Below are 25,217 nucleotides of genomic sequence, written 5' to 3' on the forward strand. Positions count from 1 at the left end.
CACAGAGACAACGAGAGGGAACGCGTTTCACTAGGACCGAGAGTTTCCCGGAAGTTCCCGCACAAAATTCGAGGCACGCTGGACGACGGCTACCACGAGGCCCCACCGCGGACCGAGAACACGCAGCCGTGCCACTGAAGATTCAGCCTCCCATCAGATCTTGGGCTGTGGTCGGTGCATACATGCCAACGGAAGGTAAATGTTTCGGGAGCCTTCAGACATTCCTAGCGGCTTAATTCTTCCTTACTGAACAGCTCGGTTTGCTACACTTGGTCGTCTCGATGCGCTGCAGTCTGCAAATGAGCAAAGACTACGAGACTTGTCCGCTTTCTGATCCACTAGCCGCCAACAACCCCGCACCCCTTTCCATCCGGGCCATCTGCGCATGCGCTGAAACCTGCGTGTATCGACGCACGGTACAGTCCTGGCCACGGCCAACCACGCAGTAAAGTACAGCGACCACCACACCAGCCGCACGCGAACAGCGCGGCAATGTAAAGCCCGGAAGAGAAGTCAAATGCCTCGAAATGTTGCCCGTCCAAGGCCTGTTCGGAGACACGCAGAAAGAAGACGGTGCAAGGCTCGTCTGCACGTGCGCGCGGAAACGCTTGTGCATCGCGAGCGTTGTTTTTTTCCCCTCCCACTACACTCTGCTCCGCCACGAGATGCCCATCAAGGACGAATCGAGAAGGAACAAAGCGGCCAATGATAATTGTGATGAAAAAGACAGCAGCAATAACATCGAGAAAAGAATAAAAGGCACAAGCGGACAAGAGCCACGTTCGATGCCGCCTTTTCCCCAACTGGAGGAGGCACGGCGGCGGCGCAACCGGCCTTCACACCGAGCGCCCAAGGAGGAAACCGCGCCGCTAATAAGGATGCCCGTAATGCAATGGCGCCGGGGCAGTGGACGCCGCATGCTGAGGGCACCAGGGGCCTTAGCATGCGTCACGCCACTCTGCCAGGCGACCAAGTAGCATCGCGCTACAAGCGGACGTTGGAAATGGCGCAGAAAACGAGATAACGTGAGCAGAAAGTGTTTCAGAGCCAGGGTAACAAAAATGTATCGACTGCATTGCAGTTCTACTGCATTCCGATGGCTCTGGGCTTTCGTCGACGACTGCCATCGCCGGGATGTGCTAGTCGTGGCGCACGATAGCAGTGCAGTCGAGTAGAATAAGATTACACCGCTCCAGGTGACGGTGAGATGCAACTGAGCCGCGTTACGGGTAATGAACAGGATGGATAAGCGGGCGAGTTGGTGATACATAATGCGAAAAAACAGCGCGAACAAACGGGGACTAGACGAAGAATACACAGGAACAAGCGCTGACTCTCAACTAAAGTTTAATCACAGGAAGCACACTTATAAAAGGAAACAGAAAACGAAAAAAAACACAAAATCAGAACGCATGTGTTACTATGTGATGTCCAGATATGCAACCTCACAGTCACGCAGGAGCAGGGATGGTTGGCTGACACATAATCTTGGTTTCTTTGTCATGTTATACGCCTCGATAATTTCCCTGGTCAACTGGTCGGGGTGTTTGTACAAAATGTCAGTAAAATGCAAGGACGGAAAACATGATTGACACTCTCGGCAATGATCAACTAGATTAGTGGAGCGATTAGATTCTAATTAATTGAGATGTTCTCCGAGTCGTGTGTTAATACAACGTCCCGTTTGCCCAATGTATATCTGACCACAGGATAGGGGGATTTTATAAACTACCCCTTTGGAGCACGGCACAAAACTTTTAGCGTGCTTAACACCACAGGACGTTACAGATTTCTTGGGGTTGCGGGACTTATTTTCTACTGCTGAACAAATTTTACTGAGCTTATTCGGGGTCATTCGTGGATAGAGCTATCCAGAAAGATTTGTGTGGAATGCCGTACCGAATTTTCAGATACGTCGATGATTTTTTAATCCTCATTGAAAAAACGGACTATGCCAAGCACATGTCTACAGTGTTAGAAGCATTTAAAGCTAATGCACGGGGTTTACAGTTCACCACTGAGGTACCGGTCGATAACCAGATACAATTTTTAGATTTATGTTTGACTGAGGGGAAGGGACACATGTGTTGGAATTACGCGCCACGTGCCAACAAACCGCTGCTGAACTATAAGTCACATCATTCTAAGGTAGTGAAATGTGGAATTGTTGTTTCATCCTTGTCATCTGCGTTGTCAAAATCTTGTCACCATGCTATGCAAGAAAGCTTTGATAATCAGGCTAAGAGACTAAAGGAAGCAGGATATCCAGCTGAGCTTATCACTTTGGGTTGCAATAAAATAATTAAAAAGCTTAAAGCGCCGACATTGCTGCCGTCTTCACAGAAAGAACAGAAACGGAAAAAGTTCGCAGTCCTTCCCTATGTGCATCGCCTGTCTCATGGTCTTAAAAATGTGGCCCATAGGTATAAAGTTGATGTGGTTTTTTCGGCCCCGAATAAGCTCAGTAAAATTTGTTCAGCAGTAGAAAATAAGTCCCGCAACCCCAAGAAATCTGTAACGTCCTGTGGTGTTAAGCACGCTAAAAGTTTTGTGCCGTGCTCCAAAGGGGTAGTTTATAAAATCCCCCTATCCTGTGGTCAGATATACATTGGGCAAACGGGACGTTGTATCAACACACGACTCGGAGAACATCTCAATTCATTAGAATCTAATCGCTCCACTAATCTAATTGATCATTGCCGAGAGTGTCAATCATGTTTTCCGTCCTTGCATTTTACTGACATTTTGTACAAACACCCCGACCAGTTGACCAGGCAAATTATCGAGGCGTATAACATGACAAAGAAACCAAGATTATGTGTCAGCCAACCATCCCTGCTCCTGCGTGACTGTGAGGTTGCATATCTGGACATCACATAGTAACACATGCGTTCTGATTTTGTGTTTTTTTTTCGTTTTCTGTTTCCTTTTATAAGTGTGCTTCCTGTGATTAAACTTTAGTTGAGAGTCAGCGCTTGTTCCTGTGTATTCTTCGTCTAGTCCCCGTTTGTTCGCGCTGTTTTTTCGCATTACGGGTAATGAAGGCGACATCAAGGGTCCAAGTTAGGCAGCGTTACGGAGATCATATCATACACAGATATGATGAGCCCAGAAAAAGACAGGCATTGCACGCAGGGAAACGTGGATGGCCACCCATTGAAGATTGGGAAGAGGAGGAGCCTCCTCAATGCATCAGGTAAGACGACAGCGGCTCTGCCTCAGGGCCGCACCTGCGGAAATGGAGTTAATACCTCGCAGGTATTCACAGGGACACGAGACGAGGACAACTTGCTTATCCTGCCATTAGTGTCCATGTCTTTCCAGTGTGAACAAATCGGGGGCATTTTGCCACACCTGTTCCCTTTCATATACGCTGCACGTCGAAACGAGGCCGGAGGTCGCAGGTCCTCGTGGCTGGAGAACGCCTCCAACGCCTGGCTATTGCGGCGGGTCAGGCCATAAAGCTCACAAAGCTTGCAACAGGTGGTTGAAGCTTCCAAAGCAGTGACATACTGGACAATTTGAGCTCTGCTGCCTCCGCCTGATCGCGCGTCAAAGCCGTACGCCTGGCAGAGGGCACCCACACTGAGTGGCCACAACAGTACGCCTACAGCCTGGCGTGTACGGCTGAACGTTTGGGCTCGGCAGCTGGCCAGCACCACGGGCCCCGTGTGCAAACGCCCAGCGTCACGAGCCAGCCGCCGCACCTCCTCGAAAGTATAGGACACTCTCGAGGGAACTATCGGCTGACGCTGCGGCATTCGGACACGGGCGGCGTCAACTGGAGGGACGCGCGCATGCAAAGCGGAGATGTGCCGTCCCGTTTTCCTCTCGTTCACCCCTTGTGCACAGCCGCATGGCAGCTGTTCAGTTCAATGAAAGCGGGAACTTTTCCCAACCTGGATAGGCAATAAAAGAAAAACGCTTCGCCGTACGCGTGTTACTGCGCGGGGAGGGCAGGGCTCGTCGGTCTGGTTGCACTGGTTCCCAAGTGCAGCTCGCCGCCAACGCTCGGCGACCGCCTGCGAGTCACAACGAGTGCACCCTCTGCTGGCCACGCGACAGCCAGCTGGGCGCCGCCCGCATCCGACAGCCAACAGCTCCGAACTGCGTGGAGCGATTCCACGCGGAAATCTCCTCACGAGTAATGTGTTGACACACATGCTATTTACAGGTGCGCACACGAGTCCCGCAGCTCCACTGGACTGTTGAGATTAAAAATGCTGGCTTAACGAAACAGTGTGTTCATCAGCGCAGGGCGTGCGTGTTTCACGCCCTGCCGGTTCGTGTCTTCCAGCGCTTGTTTCGAACAATGTTCAACCAACTCAGCCAGTGCGCTTACAGTGGTCTGTCCGGTTACGGACATTCCAAGTATTCTTGTCTTGCGCAACATGCCTGACGTGCCAACGCCCGCGTGTTCGTGCGCCACCGTCCCCATGCCGTGTCACTGCGCCAAGTAATCCGACCAGTAGCCCCCCGGGAAATGCAAGACCGAAACAGTAGCCGACACAATCCCTTTGTTCGCCGCCAAATCCCTTGCTGCCTAATCCTATAATTGTGAGGGGTGGGTCTCAGAATCGTTCTCCCCTCCTCTCTACCTATTCTCCTCCTCCCTATCTAAAAACTAAACATTTCGACGGATTTGCCTGTCTGGTTAGGTTTGAAGACTCATAATAAACTGCACATCTCCAACCACAAAACTTTAATATTAGCCCAACGTTTCGAAGCCGGCTCGGCTCCTCCTTCAGGGGTGACTGAGGGCAGTATAGCTAGCGTCTAAGTATGGAGGGGAGGAGGGGGTCAAAAGAACGAACGCTGTGATGCGAAAGCCACGGGGGAGGGCGAGGAAGGGGGTGGGGGTTAAGGCTGTGATAGGGTGGCTAGAACTTTTTGAGGTGTATAAAGCGGCCGCCGGAAGCTGCCCCAAAAAACGCACCGATGCCGCGCGGGGGGCGCTGAAGACAGCGGCGCGGTCCTGTGCACGAGACCAGATGTTCAAGCAAGGCTAGAAGTCAAACAACGTGGCGTTGGGAGGCTAGCTTTGGGAGCACATGGCAATACACCAAATCAGGGGGTACAGGGTGATATGGGATGGGCGTCGTTCGAGAGCAGAGAGGCTAGCAGTAAGATAGCATTTGAGTAACGATTGAGAAAAATGGAGGAAAAGCAGTGGGCTAGGAAAGTTTTCAGATACCTGTATATAAAGAATGTTGACACGAAATGGAGAAAGCGAACTAGAAAATTGACAAGCAAATATCTGGACAGCAGTAAGGGGGCCAATCAGCAATTTTCGGTTAAGAAAAAGGTTAAAGAAACAGAGAGAGCTCTGTGGAAAACAGGGATGCTGACGAAATCGGCACTGGGAACATACCGGACCTTTAAACAGGAAATTGTCAAAGAAAATACCTATGATAATTGTAGGGGAAGCTCTTTGTTGTTTGAGGCCAGGACGGGAGTTTTGCGCGCAAAGACATATAGAGCCACAGGTACCACGAGATAGACACGTTGTGCGTTGCGTGCGGAGAGCAGGAGGAAACGGCTGAACACTTGATACTTTTCTGTAAAGGGCTTCACCCTACAGTGGAAAGCAGCGGGGCTGACTTACCCAAGGCATTGGGGTTTAAGGACAGTGAAGGGAAAGTAGATTTTAAGCGGGTAGAAGTAACCAAGCGAAGGTTATCTGATTGTTGGCTAAAAGCAAGACAGGAGTAAAATTTCATAAGTCATGGCTAGGTGGCTTGAGCCACCGCCCGATTTAAAGGGTTCAGCCTCATCCATCCAACCATCCGTCAGAGCGAGCAGCCCTGAGCCAGCGGATCATTGCGCGCAGCAAGAAAGCATCGCTCCCGCTGATTTTTGCTTTCCGAAGCAAGTAGAGTTAAGCTGCATGGACCACTAGATGCGATATTTCTGCCGCGAGATTTGAGAATGCAACCAACAGCAAAAGACAAAAAAAAAAACCAAGCGCTGGTGTTTCGTGCCTCAAGTCAAGTTTTACTGCTTATAACAAGGGTTCACTTTTTTTGAATAAATCGAAAGGAAGACGAAAGGAAAAGCCGTGAAGCCATGCGTTCTTTAGCGCGCTTATCAAGCTGTTGTGTACTATCAGGAACGAATGAAACGCCAATAAGAAAACTCAGACGGCAACACAAAAATGCGAACATATTACCTCCCGGATTTGAAATACAAGCGAGGTTGAAAAACATTTCTGAAGAAGAGTAGTCACGCCTTCGAAATTAAAATAGTAGGAACTAGTATTTATCTCCCCCTGGCTAAGAGTGGCGTATCTTGCAGTCCGTGGTTCGCGTTTCATTTCTTGCTCACAGTACGTGGATGAACAAATAAAAATAAGTGTTCTTCCACCCAGAAACGCGTCTTTTCCTTACTGTGCTGTTTTGCTGGGAAAGTGCCCTCGTCACACTTCTATGCATCATGGGCAGCACTTCTTGTTAGCGTTTCTTTGAAAAGGGAATTCTCGTTTGCTGAGATTGCAACGCATGTAAAAACTCCACGCGGCGGAAAATTAATCCGGAGCCCTCCACTACGTTTTTACTATTGCTTTTCGGCCTCGGCACGTAAAAACCCACTAAATCTTTCACTGTACGAACGTGTATGCGACACAATGTAGTCTTGACATATATTGGTGTAAGGATCGCAGAAGAAAAGCATGGAACATTTTACGAATATGCTAAAATTTTCCCCACAGTAGCAGAGCAAATCTGCATGCTTTGCTTAGAGCATGGGGGCTTCAAATCCAAGCTCTTGAGGCGCAGATCTAGTCGCTCTGTTGTTATCCGCTGCTACTCGACGTGCATACCTTAACGAACCCCATCGCAGGAGGCAAGAGAAGGTGCTGGCGCAAAGCACTCACTTCCCACTTAATGTACTGCAACGTCCCAAAGCGACTCAGGCTATGAGGGACGCCGTAAAGAAGGGCTCCGGAAATTTCGACCACCCGGGGTTCTTTAACGTGCACTGACATCGCACAGTACACGGGCCTCTAGAATTTCGCCTCCATCGAAATTCGACCGCCACGGCCGGGATCGAACCCGCGTCTTTCGGGACAGCAGCAGACTGTCATAACCACTCAGCCACCACGGCGGCTGTTGACGCGAAACAAAAATACTACACATTATTGAGGAAGGAAGCCCCGCTGAAAGCAACTAAAACTGAAAGGCAAAAAGCGCGAGCGAACCGCTCTAGCGGCGCGGAAAAAGAAGGGAGGGGGGAGGAGCAAACTTCTGACACTTCTTTTCATGTTGCAAACGAACAGCTGAGCGCGCCGTTCGAGCGCGTTCTTAGAAAAGCGCAGCAGCTTTTCATGCCAGCACACAAATCGAACCTGATGAGTGCGCCAGTTCCATTTAAATCAAACCTCCGCAAATATTCTGCTGCAGAAACAAAAAGCGAAATGATTCCAGCAACTGCTTGTCGTCTGCTGCGCAAGAAAGCGGTTCTGCTTGGTGAATAATCCTTCAGAACTCGGAGCATAACTTCATCGTGTGGACAAACCACCATCGTGAAGCCATTTTTAACCATCAGCGGCATCCAATAACCAAAGCACAGCACGCAAAGCACTGAGCGTAAATCACGCAATTAAACGCGGTCCGCGCGCTTTCCACCGTGCATGATCAGCGACTGTGCGACGGCGCCTCTAGCATCAGCGCCCCTGGCGGCATCGGTGGGCAACGGTGCCACTTCCGGCAAGGGAAACGCGCCACGCTTTTCACACCTGAAACAGTTCTAGCCTAGCTGAGAGTCATGTGGCATTGTGGGGAGGCGGTCAATGGCGACTTTTTTTTTCGTTGAGTTGAACAGCGAAGTCCCTGGTTTCCTTTTGTGCGGTTGATGTTGTTGGGGGTGGTTTCGATGTGCCAGGATTCCAGAAGAAGCCATCTGTGGTAATTTGTTTCGGTTCCGAGGATGGTGACAACTCATCAGTCACAGGCCCCTGGATTTTTCCTTCGTTCTTTTGTTGAGCGGGAAAGAGGGGTAGAATATTTTGGGCAATCTTGTTGGGCACGCCACCATCGTCGACAGGGCGTGGAATGACACTTGCTTCCCTCCAGGCTTGACAGCAGTGCTGCCGAAAAACTTCTCGAGAAGTGCGACCGTGCAGGAACGAGCGAGAAACATGGAGCGAAGGGAGAAAGGAGGGTGCGTCCAGCTTCTGACGCGCCACTCGAACGCGTCACCGAATCCAAAGAATGTTTAGCACGTGCAGTTTTTTTTTTAAGTAGCACAACTCCCCCCCCCCCCCCTCCCCCCCCTGAAATTATTCGGCATGCTTGTAGGTGGGGTTCAAGTGTCCAAGAACACAACCACCTCGCTGAGAATGCCTCGACCAGAAGAGTAAACGGAGGGGAGGCAGACAGAATGGTCGGCCGGCTGCGAGCGCACTCAGGCATCAGTTTTTCGGCCGCGCTCTGTTGATCAGAGAAGCAGCGGCTGGGAGAGATCCGCACCGAAAACCACGCGACGGTGCGCGCAGGATAGCGTGACTGGCAGCCCCGACGAGAGGGGGGGGGGGAATGCAACAGAAAGCAAACGGCCACTTCGCCCACTCTTCAGCCGCGGGGGCCCGCCATTCCTTTCCTCCTAGCCTTCCACGAAAGAGGCGCGCGTTTTCCTTTCCTCCCCCACGGCCGCGATTGCTACCACTCGAGAAGCGTGTCAAACGGCAAACACATAAAAAAGTCCCCCTCAAAAGAGGGGAGCACAGAGCGTGGATGGATATAGCGGCAGAGCTAAATATACTGCCTGACTCCGCGGGCAGCCGTCGTCACGGAGCGCATACATCGTGGAAGACGAGAAATGCGCGCTCGGCGTCATTGAGCGGCCGCTGAACCGCGGCTGCGTCGGGGTCTAACCCGTTCCCCGCAGCGCCCTAGGCACCTGCACGTATACGCGCAAGCTCGACGTTTCCAAGAGAGAGAGAAAAGGCAGTTGCCGGCGTGTCGGCGGTTGCCCACCCTCGGCGAGTGGGCCCGGAAGCGTCCACTGGCCGCTCTGCTGGAAGTCGGAAAAAGAGGACAGCGATGGACAAATAATTACGATAACGAGACTGCAAACAAAATGAAACTAAGACTCGTCTCTGCTTTTCTTTTCGCACGACGGCATTGAAAGTCCAGCCGAGGAGTCACCGACTACGCGGAAATCCCTGAAAAAGAAAAAAAAAAGCGCCGACGACCGCGAGAGGACAGAACTGCGCCACGGTCCGACGCTTCTCCGAGCGGAGATAGCAAGCATTCCGAGCGCGAGAGATCCGCTCCTCGCAAACGGCGAAGGCAATGCGCGACAGCGGCTTCGGTGCGCGGAGGACAATACGCGAAACCGCCGCACTTCCGGATTCGTGTTGCAAAAGTTCACGCGCAGTGCAGCAGGAGTTGCCACGCCCTCTCCGAGGTGCAGTAATATGGCGGTGCCCATACGAGCGCAGTCTTAATGGAATGATGTTTCCTGAAAGATCGAGGTGGGTGGGTAGCTGTTCGTGGCGTGAGAACTGTCATCCTGAGCGGTCAATTCGAGTCAATTGGAGCCCGTATTCGGAAATCGTGTACATGTATAATACAAGCAACTCATTTTTCAAGAAAGCGAAGGATTTTCCGGGGCTGACGTATGCTAACACTTCGTTGCCTCTGCGCGCGGTTCGGGATGTTAGCGGCCGTTGACGTAGGCGGCACGCAGCTGGCTGGCGCTGCACACTTGCGGCACCAGCGCGGAACTGGTGCAGCGAATGTAGCCAAATCAAAAAGGCCTAAGTGCAGCACAGTGCCGATGCCACCGCTGAGGAGACGCGCTTCGTTAGAAGTCAGTGCACGCGCGTGGGAGCAACCTGAAGGCTGCATGTTTAGAGCGGGCTCTCACCGGTGAAGAGGGAACGTTCTGCGCATACGTGCTTACAGTTCGACGTAAGACGTAAATGAACGCTGCATTAGCATGCACGCTGTCGACAACTGCATGCGAGACGCGCACAGTTTTTCTTTTCCAGTATTTTTTCTCACGATGCGCGATGCATTTAACGCCTTCGCGGTCTCTACGCCGAAGTAAGAGTAAATATGGTCCTTGAGCGTTCCCTTTCGCATCGCTCGAATCTGCACGCAGGGCTTCCCTCGACTTGGCGCGTTCACTCACACGCACGCGAGAGCAATCTTCCCACGTCAAGTGACCCCGAAGGAGGCGCGTCAAACCGTGCCGGTGCTCGGCCGTGTCACGTGCAGAGGGCAGCGCTGCGTTTTCACGACACCAACGAGTGACAGGCTCACACCCGACGAAAAATGCCCAGCGTTGGGACAAATAAAACGTGACAGAAGCAGTCTCTATAAATGACACCCATTTTCAACACTGAATACCGCCTCTTCTGTTCATTCATTTTCTCCTTCCGGGTGTTGTCTCCATTCGAGCGCTACCACGCAGTGAAGTCGGGCCCTCGGCAACAGGGCCGGCCGAGGGAGTGGCCGCCACGAGGCATGTGCGGCGGAGAGCGCCTCAAGTTCGTGCGACGCGCACAAAAGGGTGGGGGGGAGGACACGAGAGAGACACGGCATCCGCCGTCCCCCCCTCCGTGCGCGCTGCAATGCGATCCCGACCGGCAATCCAGATTGCCTCCCGGAGGAGGTGATAGAGAACGTCCCGATGGGGGCAAGAAGAATGCGATCGACTGCAAGGCGAGACCGTGGCCAACAAGTAACGCCTCCACGGGAATAAAGGACGGTGGGAACAAAAACCGCGACATACCAGTACATGTACTCTCTCCGACGGACCCGGGATCGTGCAGCACCTGCGTCGTCGAAAGCATGCGCTTACGCCTATCGCTTCCGGGCAGCAGATTGCGGTACCGCTCCGCCGCTTTAAGGACTACGGACGCGTGTTCTTCTGGCAAACGATGCGTTAGACATTAGAATACATGGATTATCGGGTGGTATTTCTTTCCTCGTGCTGTTTCGGTTTCATCGACCGAACGAGTGCAGTTTTAATTCACTACGACACTTAATCCAGCCTCTCTCATGACCTGGAATGACAAAGGATGACCTGTCGGCGGCTATATTACAGTTCTTCTAGTGGATCACGTGACCAAACATCAACGACAACACAGTCGTCCGGTCGATGAAACAGCGTCAAGAAGAAATTCAATTATAAATTATTTAGCGGTCGTACACGAATACCACAGGGTTCTCTCCTTATATACGAATGTCGAACGCATAGTTCGATAGAAGAAAACACGCGAGCAAAAATTTGGTGTCTATAGTCCTTTAGCTCTACGAACTCTATCCTGAGGAATACTACGCCAAACGACCTGCAAGTCTGGGTCCATGGGCTTGAATACCTGATCCCGTCGTCCTTATATTTTTTTTTCTTCTTCTCCACGCAAATTTAACCTATAACGCCGAAAAGCTCCCTGTCACGTCCCTGAAACAATCTCAGAAAGCGCTGTCTGAAGACTCCCGTCCTCCAGGAGGAACATTGGAAAATCGTCCGAAATATAAAACATCCGTAAATAATCCGCAAGATACGCTTTCAAGTCGGCTCTACTCGATAGAATTTTCGTCAGGCGCGCTAGAAAAAAAAAAACAGACTGCAGGGAGCTCACTGTACACAAAAAAATCAACGAAGGAATGACAGTATCCAGAATGGGTAAACATTCACGAAACCTCAGGGATACAGGCTAGTTGGCGATCTGCAGCTGGAGCGTTACAGGGCGCGAAACTGGACGAGGAAAAATAAAGCAGGGCTTGTCTTCCCTTTCGCTTCCATCTGTCGTCATGGATCCGGTTTCGCACTGAAATGCCCAAGTTATGTACGCGTCTCCCCGAGAAGCAAACTTGAGCCACGGACACGGAACGAAATCCCGCTCATAACTAAGTAGGTTGCATAAATTTGACACAAGCTGCAATAGAGCACTTGCGCATGTCGAAATCGCGCCCTTGGGAAAAGGGGTCCTGGCAAGTCGGAACACGTATGGGTCTTTTCAAACGTTCGTGGGACAATGAGTCTGCTGTGCAGCACAGGCCTACACAGCTGAGTGGGTTTTTATATTAAAGTTTTTGGTTAAAGATGTGTCAGAGTTTATCATAAGCCTTCAAACCCAACCAGACAGGCAGATCTGTCAATATACTTAGTTCTCAGCACAGGCCTACAGGGTGATTCTGCGAAGCTCGCTAATATTTTTTTTAAAAGGCTTTCTGAGGTATATGGATGATTCTTAGACCGTGTAATACCAGTGGTAGCGGACGTCAGAAAACAATCGAATGGCGTTGATTACTAGGCCAGTTATTTAACTCGTAACGGACAAGTTTTTTAACTATTACAGTTAGACGCCACACTGTTACCACAGAGTCGTCGTTGAGCGTCAGCAACAGTTTCAAGACTTTCGAAAACGCCACTTGGCCCCCCGTTGCGGCACAACGAATCAGTGCCCGCCAAGCAGCAGCTGTTTCCTCACGTGGAGTTTGAACGACTGCTGCAGTGAAATGCCGGAGCGCAACGTTCGCCGCTCCAGAGGCCGCGATCAGCGGAACCTGCGCCCGACACAGGAACGCGGCGAGAGAGGCACCTTTGGCAACCGCGCAAACAGCTACGTGCCGGGATCTTCAACAAGGCCCTACCATTGAGGTCGATGGAGCTCCTCGGAACTACCGTCGACCGGTTGCGATTGTTGGCGATTGCGGAGCAGCAGTTGTTCACGACCTCTTCGGCTGCGACACGCCGCCACTAGAGCCCCGTAAACGCGCACTGCTATCAGTGGTACTGCGCGTTAATGCATGCAGGATACGCTCAGGGAACCACGGAAGCGAGCAGTCAGGACGGAACGTTCCCTTGACACGCACTTGCTTCGTTGCGGGTGCACAGAAGTGGCGGACGCGCCAACTGCTTTGCACGCTGCTCACAAGGCGGCGCCCACTTTTTCGGAAATGCTGTAAATAAATCTGCGGTGGAAGTTAGCAAGAAGCGATTGGTGGCTCAAAAGCAGAGAGGTGGCATAAGGTTAGAGGTGTAGGACTGAAAATGTACTTAAATAAATGGCGAAATTCAAGACCAATTTACAACACAGTTAAACTTAAATAGAAAAAAAAAGCCAAGCATGGTGGCCACTGCCACCACCCCGTTTAAAGGGAGACGCTCCTATCTCCCATCCCTCCATGTTGAGAAACCTTCAGAGGCGCCAAAACGCTGGTCTAGGCCACCGTTTGACCCGTTACTCCCACACTCTAAACAGACGTGAGTAAAAAAAAGCAATCAAGCTGTCCTCTAGCGCAGTCCTTTTTTTTTTTCGCTAGAGGACACCTGGATTGCTTTTTTAGCCCCACATAGGCGCATTAGTGTTCAGAGTGCACCCTTCGGGCCCGTTAGCGCTGGCGAACGTTTCACAACCCGTTACGCTGCTTGGACCAGTCTCTCAGCCTACCCTGCAGCTCAAAAGCTTATGCATTTTCCGGAAAAACTGCCTCTCACTGTTCACGCGAGATCGGACGGCGACAGAGCGAGTAAAAAACATGTACATCGAAGACCGGGAACATACAAACGTGCAGCCTTTTATTCAACCTGCCGGCTGTACAGGTGGCCCGTAGTCATCGCCCGACGCATTCTTACATCGGAAACCGTATCAAAGTTGGACAGCTTGCACATACTACCGAACAAAATAAGAATGCTTGACATATGACTTGTTCTCGCATGCTGACGATGTGTGTGCACAATGCATACTCTATCCGAGACAAGTCTTCAGGACGCATGAGCGGCAGCCGATGCCGGTATCTATAGTGGCCACACTTATGGAGGCGAAGTCTGACTCACGTGCTCTAATGTGTGGCAGTGAAAACAGGTCACTGGCGGCAGGCCTTAGACCTGTGCACTAGATCACTTTTTCCGTGTCCTGGAGACTTTTGTCCACGACAGTACGTGCGGTGTCTGGAACGCGTCGGAAAGTAAAAGACTGCTTAGTTGAGCGTAGCCTCCACATCAATACGACTGGATGCTAAGTGCCTGCGCACACAAAAAGGTCACTCTTCACAGGTCCATGAATTCTTGCGCGCAAATGCGCCAATGTCGAGAGCGGGTGGGTCACACCATAATTTCGACCACAAATTTAATTTCGACTCAGACTAATCGTAGTGAAGGGCTCCGGAAATTTCGGCCACCTGGGGTTCTTTAACGTGCACGGACATCGCACAGTACACGGGCCTCTAGAATTTCGCCTCCATTGAAATTCCACCGCCGCGGCCGTGATCGAACCCGCGTCTTTCGGGTCAGCAGCCAATCGAGCACCATAACCACTGAGCCGCCGCGGCGGCTAATTCCACATTTCGCAGCAACCGAACTACTCCCACGTGACTTGACCACGCGTGGGCATCGTTTGCACGACGAAGCGACGAGGGGCCACGATATAACTGATATAACCGTCGTTTAAGCGCTAAATCTGAGTCAAAAAGGGCGAGACTTTTTCGACGGAAGATTACTTCGTTTTCCTCTGGCGACTGTAAACTACGCTATCCTATCAAACTCAGTCGCGTCCAGATGTGCTGACTACCCCTTACGCAGTGTCAAGAGACACTACACAAGCAACGAGTGGGGACTGAAAATACTTTGTGCGGGTGCATTTTACCAAAAAAATAAATTTTGGTTTTCCGGCAACGTACCGTCGTTACGGGCTCGGTAGTCGAACACATTCCGGCATCAAGGGAGCGCAACACTCGGGCAATCGTTATTGTGGCCCTGTCGCGACGTTCCACTACCATTAAGGCCACGACGAGGCGTGTAACGATGCTGCAGAGCGAGCACGGCTTTAAAGAAGTATAGGCACCTAACTTTTCTTGTTTGCAATGATGCGTAAGGCATTACTATACATGGATTACCACGTGGTGTTCTCCTACGACCGCTGAACAATTTATAATCGAATTTCTTTTTCGTGCTCTTTCGGTTTCAATAGAAGAACGAGGACAGTGACGTCAACGTGTGCTTATAGGTCACGTGAGACACGAAAAACTGCAATATCATCGCTGCTTCCACATTCGTTGTCATTCCGGCTCTTGAGGAAGGCTGGCTTCAGCACTGCTGTGAATTAAAATGATGAAGCAGGGATTATATGGACATTTTTCCTTGCCTCACGTGACACAAAAGCACTCTTTGACGTCACAACCACCGCTCGGCTGTTAAAACCGAAACAGTATGACAGAAAAAAAAAATACGATTATAAATTTTTTAGTGGTCGTAGACGAATATCACACGGTGATTCATGCGTAGTAGTGCCTTCCGCATCATTGTAGAGAACAAAACATGGCACCAAAATTAGGTGTCTTTACTCCTTTAAGCGCCGTACAACCTCAGATGCTAAGGCAGACTGCGGAGCCGGTGTTTGCCGAGATATCTATAGGCACTGCGATGGCCTATTATCGTCGACAGACTGGGGAAGGGATGCTGGCTCGCGTGAACTCCTAAGCTGACATCCCGCATATGGCCATTACAGGGTAGCAAGGATCGAGTTGTACGAGTAATACAGTGCGCCCAAAATGTAGGTCAGCGACCAAGTTCACTGCGACAGTAAACATTTCTCGCCGGCCGTTCGAAGGAACCTTCGGGACTCCGCACCGTCCCCCTTTTCGCAGCACTGTACACACGGACGACCTTCGGTAGACAAACGTGCCAGCAGTCGTCCGTCTGCACTGGCTGAGGTCAGAGAACCAAACTGCTTGGCGACGTCAAATCCTCGACGCAATCGGAATGATATTCAATTTCATTTAATTACCATCAGTCCATAATATACGAAGGAAACGCATGAAACTGCAGCTGTGCCAGATTGGCAGGATTGATTCGCAACTGGGTGAGGCCATCTGACAACGTATTCAGCCAAGCAAAATATAAACATGCGCCGTAGCCGGATGATGCGGGCAAAGTAATGAGACGCTAATAACGTTGCACCAATGACAGATGAAAAATTCGCTTCCGCGTTAGTCACGGTCGCAGCTCGTACAACGGAAGCCGGCACAAACTGAATCTGCATACCAGTAAAAGCAGAAATAATAAGAAACTTTCATCAGCACAGCATTGCGCCGTCACGCGCCGAATAATATTTTTCCACCAGCACATGAATCATCGTTGCGAATCGTAGCGTGTGGGTGACAGTTTGACGAGCCAGGTACAAATCTCGGTGAGACAGGTGCGCGCGATCAGTTCGAAAATCTTGCCAGACCAGTCGAGAGGAAAGCTGCCGCAGTGCGAGGTGCGGAAAGATCAGCTCGGAATAGCACGATCGGGTTTTCCCAGTACGAAACACAGCAGCAGGTGACGACTATCAAACATAGCAGGCAATAAGCGCTTGGCGGAAGCGAAGTGTGCTCTCAGCTCGGTGGACGGCCCAACAGCCGTCCACCGTAGCGTAAGCCATCGCTCAGAAATCGCAAGTTACCAGCATGAGAAAAAAAATAAATGAGCACAAAAATGCGAAAAGCCGCCCGGCATACTCACGTCAAATCGCGGCGTGCAGTGTAGAAAACTATCCGGAGGAATCTCCATCCCCCTGTGATAACGTAGAGAAAGAAAGTGATGAATCCAGCCATCCAGACGGAGCACAGTGAGCCGAGTGTGAGCACGCTAAATGACCCGCAGAGCCCGGCCAGCTTGAGCATACTACGATCAGTACGTCTCTGATGTGCGAGGGGGCAGGCTCGCCACTAAATGCAACCCGGCCGTCACTGTTTCCTGGGACACATTGGATCCGTTTTTCCTCCTTCATCGCAGGGCAGAAACACGGCCGCCCCACATCACGTGGCGCATTTGCCGACCGCAGCGCCCCTCACGACGCCGGCGACATCTGCCGGCACTCATCCTTTCTATTTTGCTCCAACGGTGGCGCTACAGTAGGAAGCGCCACCGTTAAGCGCTTCGTGTGAAGCGTGAAGATGGCGCTACCTACGCGAAGCGCTTGATTTGAATTGGCAAAGTGACGAACGGCTTCTTGTCAACGTAGCCGCAACTAGAAACACAGGGCGTGCAACAACATGCTAAAAAAAAGTTTTGAATTTGGTGTCCCTCAAGCCGTTTAACAAAGAGAGAAACCTTCTGCATACACAGATGCATGCCTTCCCCAAAGCACAACACCGCTGCATCATTTCAACCTCAGACTTTCTCTATCGACTCCAGGGCGATCAGCGCGAAACATATTCCACGTGGGCAACTCAAATCTTGGCGCTCACCTGTCAGCCGCATCGGAGGACAAGAGAAAGCTCCAGCCCTTCTGGGGCTCGGCCGCGGTTGGGCCTGCTACGGGGCCCTGACTGCACCACTTTCTTTCACTCCTACTCCTTCATTCTTTTAACGCGCAGAAGAAGAGGAAGCCATTTGCTCGACAGCAATAAATGCAGTAGAAGGAAATGGAAAACATTAGCGCCATTATTTTCTTTTTATTTTTTTCAAGCATTTTTTTTTTAGCTTTCGAGGTGTGCGGTCATGTTCCTTTTCATTATAGATTCCGTTGTATCTCTCACGCGCTTTCTGTGCTGTCCCTGAAATGCTCATCTGGTCCTGCTTGCGCTGCTGATGGTAGTGGGAATCAAAACGTCGAGAACATATATTCCCCCCCCCCCCCCCAAAAAAAAAAGCAGTACCCTTACAATCAGTTTTACACGCTCCCAATTATTTCTGGACCACCCAGCATTTGCACTACTTGTGTGTTTTTTTTTTTACCTTCATATCCACAAGGATATTGTTGAGGCGGGAAAATAAGCACACACAACGAGTAAAATAGAACGAATGACATTGCTTAACTGGCGGCCGCAATTAATGTACGGATGTTACAATCATCCGCCACCCTCCCCCGTATTTTTTTTGAACATGTGTGCAATTCATAAAACATGACGCATCTTGAGCACATATACCGACGTTTGCATAAAATGAATTAAAGTGTTATGAATAATAAATGGCAAAGTTAGTATCGCAGCGAAGACAGCTATAGCATTTTACAGTAATTTAACGTTCTTTGACTACGACACTGTCTGAGTAGAATTTTGTGTTTGCGTCTTGCCCTCACAAAGCTGAAATTAAGATTGTTCATTGCTTAAAACACGCTGCGTTTTCAACTCTTTCTTTTTTTTTTCACTGCCATTCGCATTTATAACGTTACTCATACGCTGTATTTTGTATTGCGTGCTCTAGCTGTTTGGCGTTCTGCATTATGTTGCCAGCTCTTGTGGGATTTTTTTGCTGCCTCCGAAAGGCGGTAGCCGGCGCCGCTGCCGGGCACTTACCCTTCCTGACATGTTCATCGAAATAAATAGCTTTTTTTTTTTTGCTATTCAGTTCGGACAAGGATATTGGCAGTTGGCAGTGGAGTCCACCAGTCACACAGGGTCAGCAACGGTTTTTAAACAAGCATGCTGGAAGTTTCTTCTGACCAGATGAGGCTGACTCGCTGCTGGAAGCGGCTCATAAAAGCAGTCAGGAGAACTATGGTTAAGTAATATGCAGCACAAACACAATCTTCACGCCCAGCGAATGCCTCCTGTGTGCTCCGGGTGTGTCTCAAGTGCTTTAAGATATATTTTGCTGACATTATATCGCACGGTACGATAGCAACAGCCAATCATGGGGTAAAATAAAGCAGAAGGAAAAATGCCTAGCGTTTGGAGTACCTCTCAAGTGAGGAATCCTTGAAAATCCCGATATCGTAGCGTTCTTCTCCTGGCCGACTGTTGCATTTGCGTGCCGATAGCGTGAGCCTCGTGCTCGCGAGGTTTTGGCTGGGTGCAAACGGAGACTCGCAGCGGATCGGGGCAGTGGCTATAGCTAGAACAGCTCGGCGCCCATGCACAACGCCCCAGGTTTCTCGGGAGACAATGCACAGGGTGCTCGTTGAAGGAAGGAACATTCTCCTCTCCACGAAAACGGGTTTCCAACCTTGTTGCTTAACTAAAGGAGCCGAAAACTGGCAATAACATGTCGTTAGGTAACAGTGGAAATTAAAACGTCTTGACTCATGCTGATACGACCATACACGAAATCCCCGCTGACGCGAATCACTGGGCGTTGAAGCTAGCATAAAATAAAGTGAAGTGACATTCTGCAGCAGAACTTAAATACCAGGTGCGTATGGGTGTTACCGCGGCCGCCATTATGTTGTCTGTGGAGCACAGCGAAGTGCCGCTGGTGTGCCTCAAGGAACTCCGGCCTGCACTGCTGAAGCACGAAACATCGCACTAAACGGCAGCCCTGAATGTCAATCTGCGCAATCTTGTTGTTCAACTGAAGGCTATATTTTCTTGACGGTACGCAGCATTTTTTTTTCCGGTTTGTCATTTTTTTCTGATTTGCAATGGCTTTCACGCTCAATTGTAATTGTTTTCACATCGCTGCACATAAAAATAACTGCCCGCAGATCGAAAAACTAATCCTTTTTTTTTGCGACGTCTCTATAACGTAACCGTTGCGGGCCACTCTTTCTGTTGCACGACAAGAAAAAAAAATTAAGTCGCGGTGTAAATCACGTGGCCCTCGAACGTGATCGCGGCTTAGTGTTGTCATTTGACACTCCAGGCGCAAGGACGAAATGAGACTCATCTCCGTTCTTCCTTGCGTAAGACGCCTCCGAATTCTTCCTTCCCGACTGCTACAGCAAACGGTCTTTCAGTCATGGCTCGCGTCCACGTACGGGCTCTTACCTGCACGGCCAAAGGTATGCCCCGTCACTGCACTTAACCGAGGCAGCAGCAGCCTTGCACGTCGCCCCCTGTCCATGCTCTCCCGTTCTGGCCGACGCCGGTGAGGTCTCGTGTTACGGTGCAGCGAAGGCTGTTCGTCATCATCCCCCCTCTCCCCAGTGTTTTTTAACAGACCATCGGCCGCTTCCGCTCATATTCGCACCTTGCGGCCGCGTACCTCGTACAGTCATCGCCGCCACCGAAAGGATCGCGTGACGCCAAATGACCTCAACGCCTGAGGGATTCGCCGCACGATCATCGCAGAATTAGCGGCGCGCAAAACAGTCTCTGCGGCAGCTGCAGCGCTTTGCGCTGGATTCTGCACAGATTACGGGGTAATCGAAGCTTTTTCACAATTCCGGCGCACTGACTGAGCCGTCTCCGCGGCGTTCTGTTTGCCCGAAGTAGCACCTGCCGCGAAACACGGCCATTGGGCACCAATTAACTAGCCCAAAAACTTGAGACACTTAAGCTCCGCCTTAAGGGCATGGCACGATAGCGTTAGTGGGTCCTTTCAGGGGCTTGCCATGACGTCCCCTTTGTTCACCATCGCATAACGTATACAAAGCGAGCTTTAGAGGCTCTTCCCGCGCAAGTACTCCCTCTCTTTCGCCTTCAGGTTCTGCTTACATACCAATATATACGGAACTGGCAATTCTCGACTTTGCATTCGTGCCACTACTGGCGCAGTGGTGCAGCGGCCAAGCGATACGCCACTGAGCCGGCAGGTGGCTGTTTCAAGCACAGCCACCGGTGGGGCTTGTTGATACCGCGTGGGGCTCATACGCAGCGCCACGGTGCGCACATGGCGATTGCGTTGAATTTACTTGAACTGATTTCATTGCCACGTGCCACGCGGGATAGGTAGCTCACAACTCGGTGGGTAGGTTGCCACCTGACACGGTTGGCAGTTTCCTCACAATACGGTGGGCAGTTTTCCACCTGCTACAGTGGGCAGGTTGTGATGACGTCACAAATTTGTATGGGCCTTTCTAGCCTTTGACAAGGTCACGTGACGTGGCAGGTGGGCGACCTCCTTTTCTCGACACACCAAAGCCGCCGACGCCGGCTTTTCTGACCCTTAAGAAATTATAGACGATCAGTCCGCGGCAGAGTATGCGTTAGCATTATACTCCCGGCGAACGCAGCAGCCGCTGACGGATTCAGACCGTTCGAGCGTCTGGCGGGATCCAATCCAGCTATCACACTCATGTCGCCTCCCACCTTCTCATCGTCTTCCCTTTCCCTCCTCTCCCCTGACAGTTAAGTTGAAGATCTCTCTTTCTCTCCACTTTTCTACCTGCCACTACAGACGGTCGGGTTTTTCCCGACATGGGGCGAACGCATTGAAACAAATCCCATAACCGCACATCCGAAACTGCACGGGCGCCTTATCAAAACGACTCCCTTGTCTCGTTCTTGAATTCTAAACGTTACGCCATGTATCACAACCTGCCCACCGGATAGTGAGAAAACTAACCACCGTGGCAGGTGGCAGTTGAATTAATAAATGCTCGAGAGAAGTTGCGCGGGAATAGCAACCCGGGTCTCACAAACTCCACCTGTGGCTGTGTTTGAAACAGCCATCTGCCGGGCCAGTGGTGAAAGCTTAACCGCTGCATGACTGCGCCAGTATTGGTATGTGGACTTCCCGCGATATATGATTGTAGAGAATGACCAATTGCGCATATATGCTCATCTAAACAGAACCAAGGCAAAGTGATACCTAAAGAGAACCCCAGCCTCTGAAGGGAATCATTACGATCGCGTCATACCCATAAGCCGGAACTTAAGTTTTCCCTCAAGTTGTTCATTGGGATCTGAGTGCTGGCACGATACAGCAATTATACGCTATCATTTTGAGGTATATATCGATATGTTGTTCATAACATGGGTGTGCCTGCGAAATGCCCTATAGCCAACTCTTTTTCGCTTGCGGATTTCTTAATCATGGTCCGGACCTGTCGCCAGTAGTTGACATAGATTGCACTAAGTTTATTGCCTCATAACCTATATTTTCTGAACAACAGCCGAACATCACTTTAATTTTCGTCATAATAATTTTTAAGCTGGTATTTTCCGTGCTCATGTTCTATGTCTCGCACTGTAACTCGTCCCCCGAGTATAGCTTACTATAGACGAATGCAACTCAGCCTGGATCGTTTTGAGACTTTAAACCCACGTAAACCATGAATACAACTCAAGAACAAAGCGGCAAATACCGCTCAAACGAGGCATCCCAGAAAATGGCGTCGACCGATCCTCATCCTATAGCACGACATCGCAGGGTTGTTCGATGGAAGGGAAATAATCTCAGCTTAATCGCATTAACTGCCGAGTCATGAAAATCGGTCGACGTCAATGGTTAGAGGGTCTCTTTTGAGGGGTATGTGCCGGTTCGTTCTTCAGTTGCAGCCGACTATAGAACATCACCATCAGCACATTGTATGTCAGTATTTCCCATCAACATAGTTTTTCCCGAATCCAGCTCTCTGAGCAAGGTTTCACACATACACTGGAAACGCTCAGGTTGTCTCCCTGTTCATGTGATGTGTGTTGTCTCATTCCTCCAGTGGAGAAGCATTCTTTGCGCAGTTCTTGCAGATATACAGGGTGCCCCGCCTAACTTTAGCCAAGGGCTCAAAAATAAGATATTTGACTAGGCCAGGGAAACCACTTACATACAGCTACCAGCCGGCTTGCGCATCTAGCCAATTTTTTGTTTTGCAATTAATTAATTAGCAATTAAGATATTTTTTCTAAATGCGTAAATATTCACTTTAGGCAGCAGATGTGACTAGCAAAGTTGGAGAGCACGTTCAGGAACTTGCACCGTCGCGCTTGCAGACTGGCTCGCGCGGGCATCGCAACCACCGTCGACATATCGGCCTGCCGGAGCAACGGGCTCGTCGCGCCTTGTTTCGTTCACTCAAGCCAGGATTGAGAGCAGCACAATCGTGGCTAGTCACGTGATTTTTTTTGTATTTCGCGGGCTTTCTTTGGAGCTCGGAAAAAAGATACACGTGGGGCTTTCTTCAATGGAATAGGGGTTCCTGAAGGTTTTGTCCAACTTTGGTAATCACATCTGCTGCCTAAAGTCAATATTTACGCATTTAGAAAAATTATCCTAATTGCTAATTAATTAATTGCAAAACAAAAAATTGCCTAAATGCGCAAGCCGGCTGGTAGCTGTATGTAAGTGGTTTCCCTGGCCTACCTCAAATATTTTGTCTTTTAATGCTTGGCTAAAGTTAGCCTGGACACCCTATATATTTGAAGCATACGCGTTCACGCATGCTTCCTCCACGCCCTGGTGACGCAACGACTGCACGGTTGCTAAAGGCAGGCCCGCGGAATGAGCAATGGGCTAACCGAATTTCATTTTTTTTTGTTCTTTACTGTCGAGAACCTCTAAGCAGATAAGGCTACCTTCATTATTATTATTTTACCGTCACGAAAGCATTCTTTCCCCGTGCAAGTAGAGACAAAGAGATTCTTTCGTAAAATAGTCCTGCCTCTTCTGCCGTTGAAACCTATAGCTCCGTCGAATGCACGCTCACCGGGGCGCTTATTCTGACGGTGATGGCTTTGTTTTTTTCCTTCATTTTTTTTTGTGCGGTTCCGAATGGCGCTTGAGTGGACAGTCCTTGAATCGGAAAAAAAAGTAAGAAACTTCCTTGCTGTCTTCGCTAGCTGTAACCTCTTTTAATTGTATGCCTACACGGGAAGCGATTCCCCGTGTTCAGCTGGCGAAGCGCCCTCACATTGTCATGGGAAAGCAATAACAGCCGGTGATAGAGCATGTGTTTACGCTGGAAAGTGTTTATGCTACCCAATGTCGACTATGACTGCTGGTTGTCGCGCGCCCAAGCAGCACCGTGGGCTTCGTACCAAGCACTCCGAGTGTTGGCTCCGGATTAATTATGATCGTTTGAGGTTCTTTATAAGGCGCTACGGGCAAAGCCTACGGGCTCAGTGCATAAGCGTTTTTGTGGTTGTCTCGAACAGGATCAAACGCACAAACTTTGGCTACCTTGTGGCTTCAGTTATTGATGATGGCTGTCCACAGCCATCAGCAAATCCGAAATGCTGCCTTATTCTGCTTCCTATTTTGAAGGTTCGCTGTTCATCTGTGCCTTTTTGGTTCGCTGAAATGTGCGGTGGGTTGAGACGGCACACATGTACGGGAGTCCTAGCGAAACACACTGTTGAGAACTGTTGCAGTGTTGCGTGAAGGATGGAGCGTCCAAAGACGGTGGAATGGAGAGACGGCAGAACATGCCCAGTTGTTCACCGCTCCACTTCACTCGAGATGTTTTTCCTTTGCCTGAAAATTGTTTTGCTGGCATCGTGTTCAGGAACCAGACAATTACATATTTCTCAAGTCCTTCCTTTGATCATCTCACGTCCATAATGAGCAATGACTTTGCACTGACCGATATCGGACATCATTTTTCTATTTCTGAATGCCCATCCGAGAGCCTTCTATTGCCGTGTCCTTTTCTGCGCTGTTCTGTTAAAGATGAATTACCAACCAGCCCAGTCTTCCATCTTAGCGGACTTATATTGCGGTGATGCTCGCCACAGGTCCTTCGGACCGGTGCTTTTTTTTTTTTTTTCACTTCAGTGCGAATCTGAACACTGTTCCTTTGTTGTTGTTTTTTCCTGCGGATGGTTGTGAGGCCGGTTTATAACGATTCCATTTCATTTTATCTGTTCCCGCGGTACCGACCGCAATGCAAAGCAAAAAAAGAATAGGGGTTTGTGTTGGAGGACAGTTTTATCTGTGTTCTGCTTTGCAACATTCATTCCGTCCCCCCACCACACTTACATTTATCCCGCGACAACCTATGGCAAAAAGAAGACTTCTGCTGTTGGAAAACACAATAGCCTTTTTTGACCATCGCTGCGTGACTTCCGACAGCTGCTTCCCGAAACGTGAGACAACAATGGGACATGACCTTGGCGTGTTCTTGCTGTGGGATTTCCCCTGTCATGTCTTTGCCGCTGTTAATTCCAATCTGGCAGCTTTTGTTCCCTCAAAAGAGAAACACACAATTTTGGATGCTGTCGTATAGTGTTTTCCTTCCAGCGGCTCCGTTACTCAAACGGAGTGTACGAAAGGCCTCTCCACGAGCTTAATTTGGATTATTCACTTCCGAGAGCGGCGCACCGAGCAAGTGCCCAGGTCTGGTTTCTTCCGCGCTGTGTTCCGCTTACCTCTTTGTAATGTGGGGGCAATTTGGAGAGGAGTTATCTGCCGCGGCTTTTCAAAATCTGTCTTCGACCCATAATTTTTGCTTTTCAGCTTTCTCTTTTTTGTTTTCTTGTTCCCCACTTCGCCCCAGGATCTTGATTCTTCGTCAGTGCGACGGAAACGGTCGAGTAAGTTACCTTGCAGAGCATCTGCCATAGATGCGTAAGGTGAAAGATCCAGCCTTCGGTCGGGATGGATTTGCGATCTCATTGGGCTGGCGCCGTAATAAAAATGGAGAATCAATTAATCAATAAATCAATTAGTCAATCTTTATT

General features: G+C 50.1%; 1 protein-coding gene across 1 annotated transcript in view; it reads right to left on the reverse strand.

Moving 5' to 3' along the window:
* Positions 1–16,781, reverse strand: part of Fatp1 (Fatty acid transport protein 1) — a 108,270-nt gene extending 91,489 nt beyond the window's left edge. The window contains exon 1 of the mRNA XM_077650180.1: positions 16,459–16,781. Within this exon, the coding sequence (XP_077506306.1) occupies positions 16,459–16,619 (161 nt within the window). The 5' untranslated portion in view covers positions 16,620–16,781. The remainder of the gene's footprint in view (positions 1–16,458) is intronic.
* Between the last annotated feature and the right edge of the window lie 8,436 nt (positions 16,782–25,217).

This window comes from Amblyomma americanum, chromosome 1, assembly GCF_052857255.1.
Source record: "Amblyomma americanum isolate KBUSLIRL-KWMA chromosome 1, ASM5285725v1, whole genome shotgun sequence".
Classification (NCBI taxonomy): Eukaryota; Metazoa; Arthropoda; class Arachnida; order Ixodida; family Ixodidae; genus Amblyomma; species Amblyomma americanum.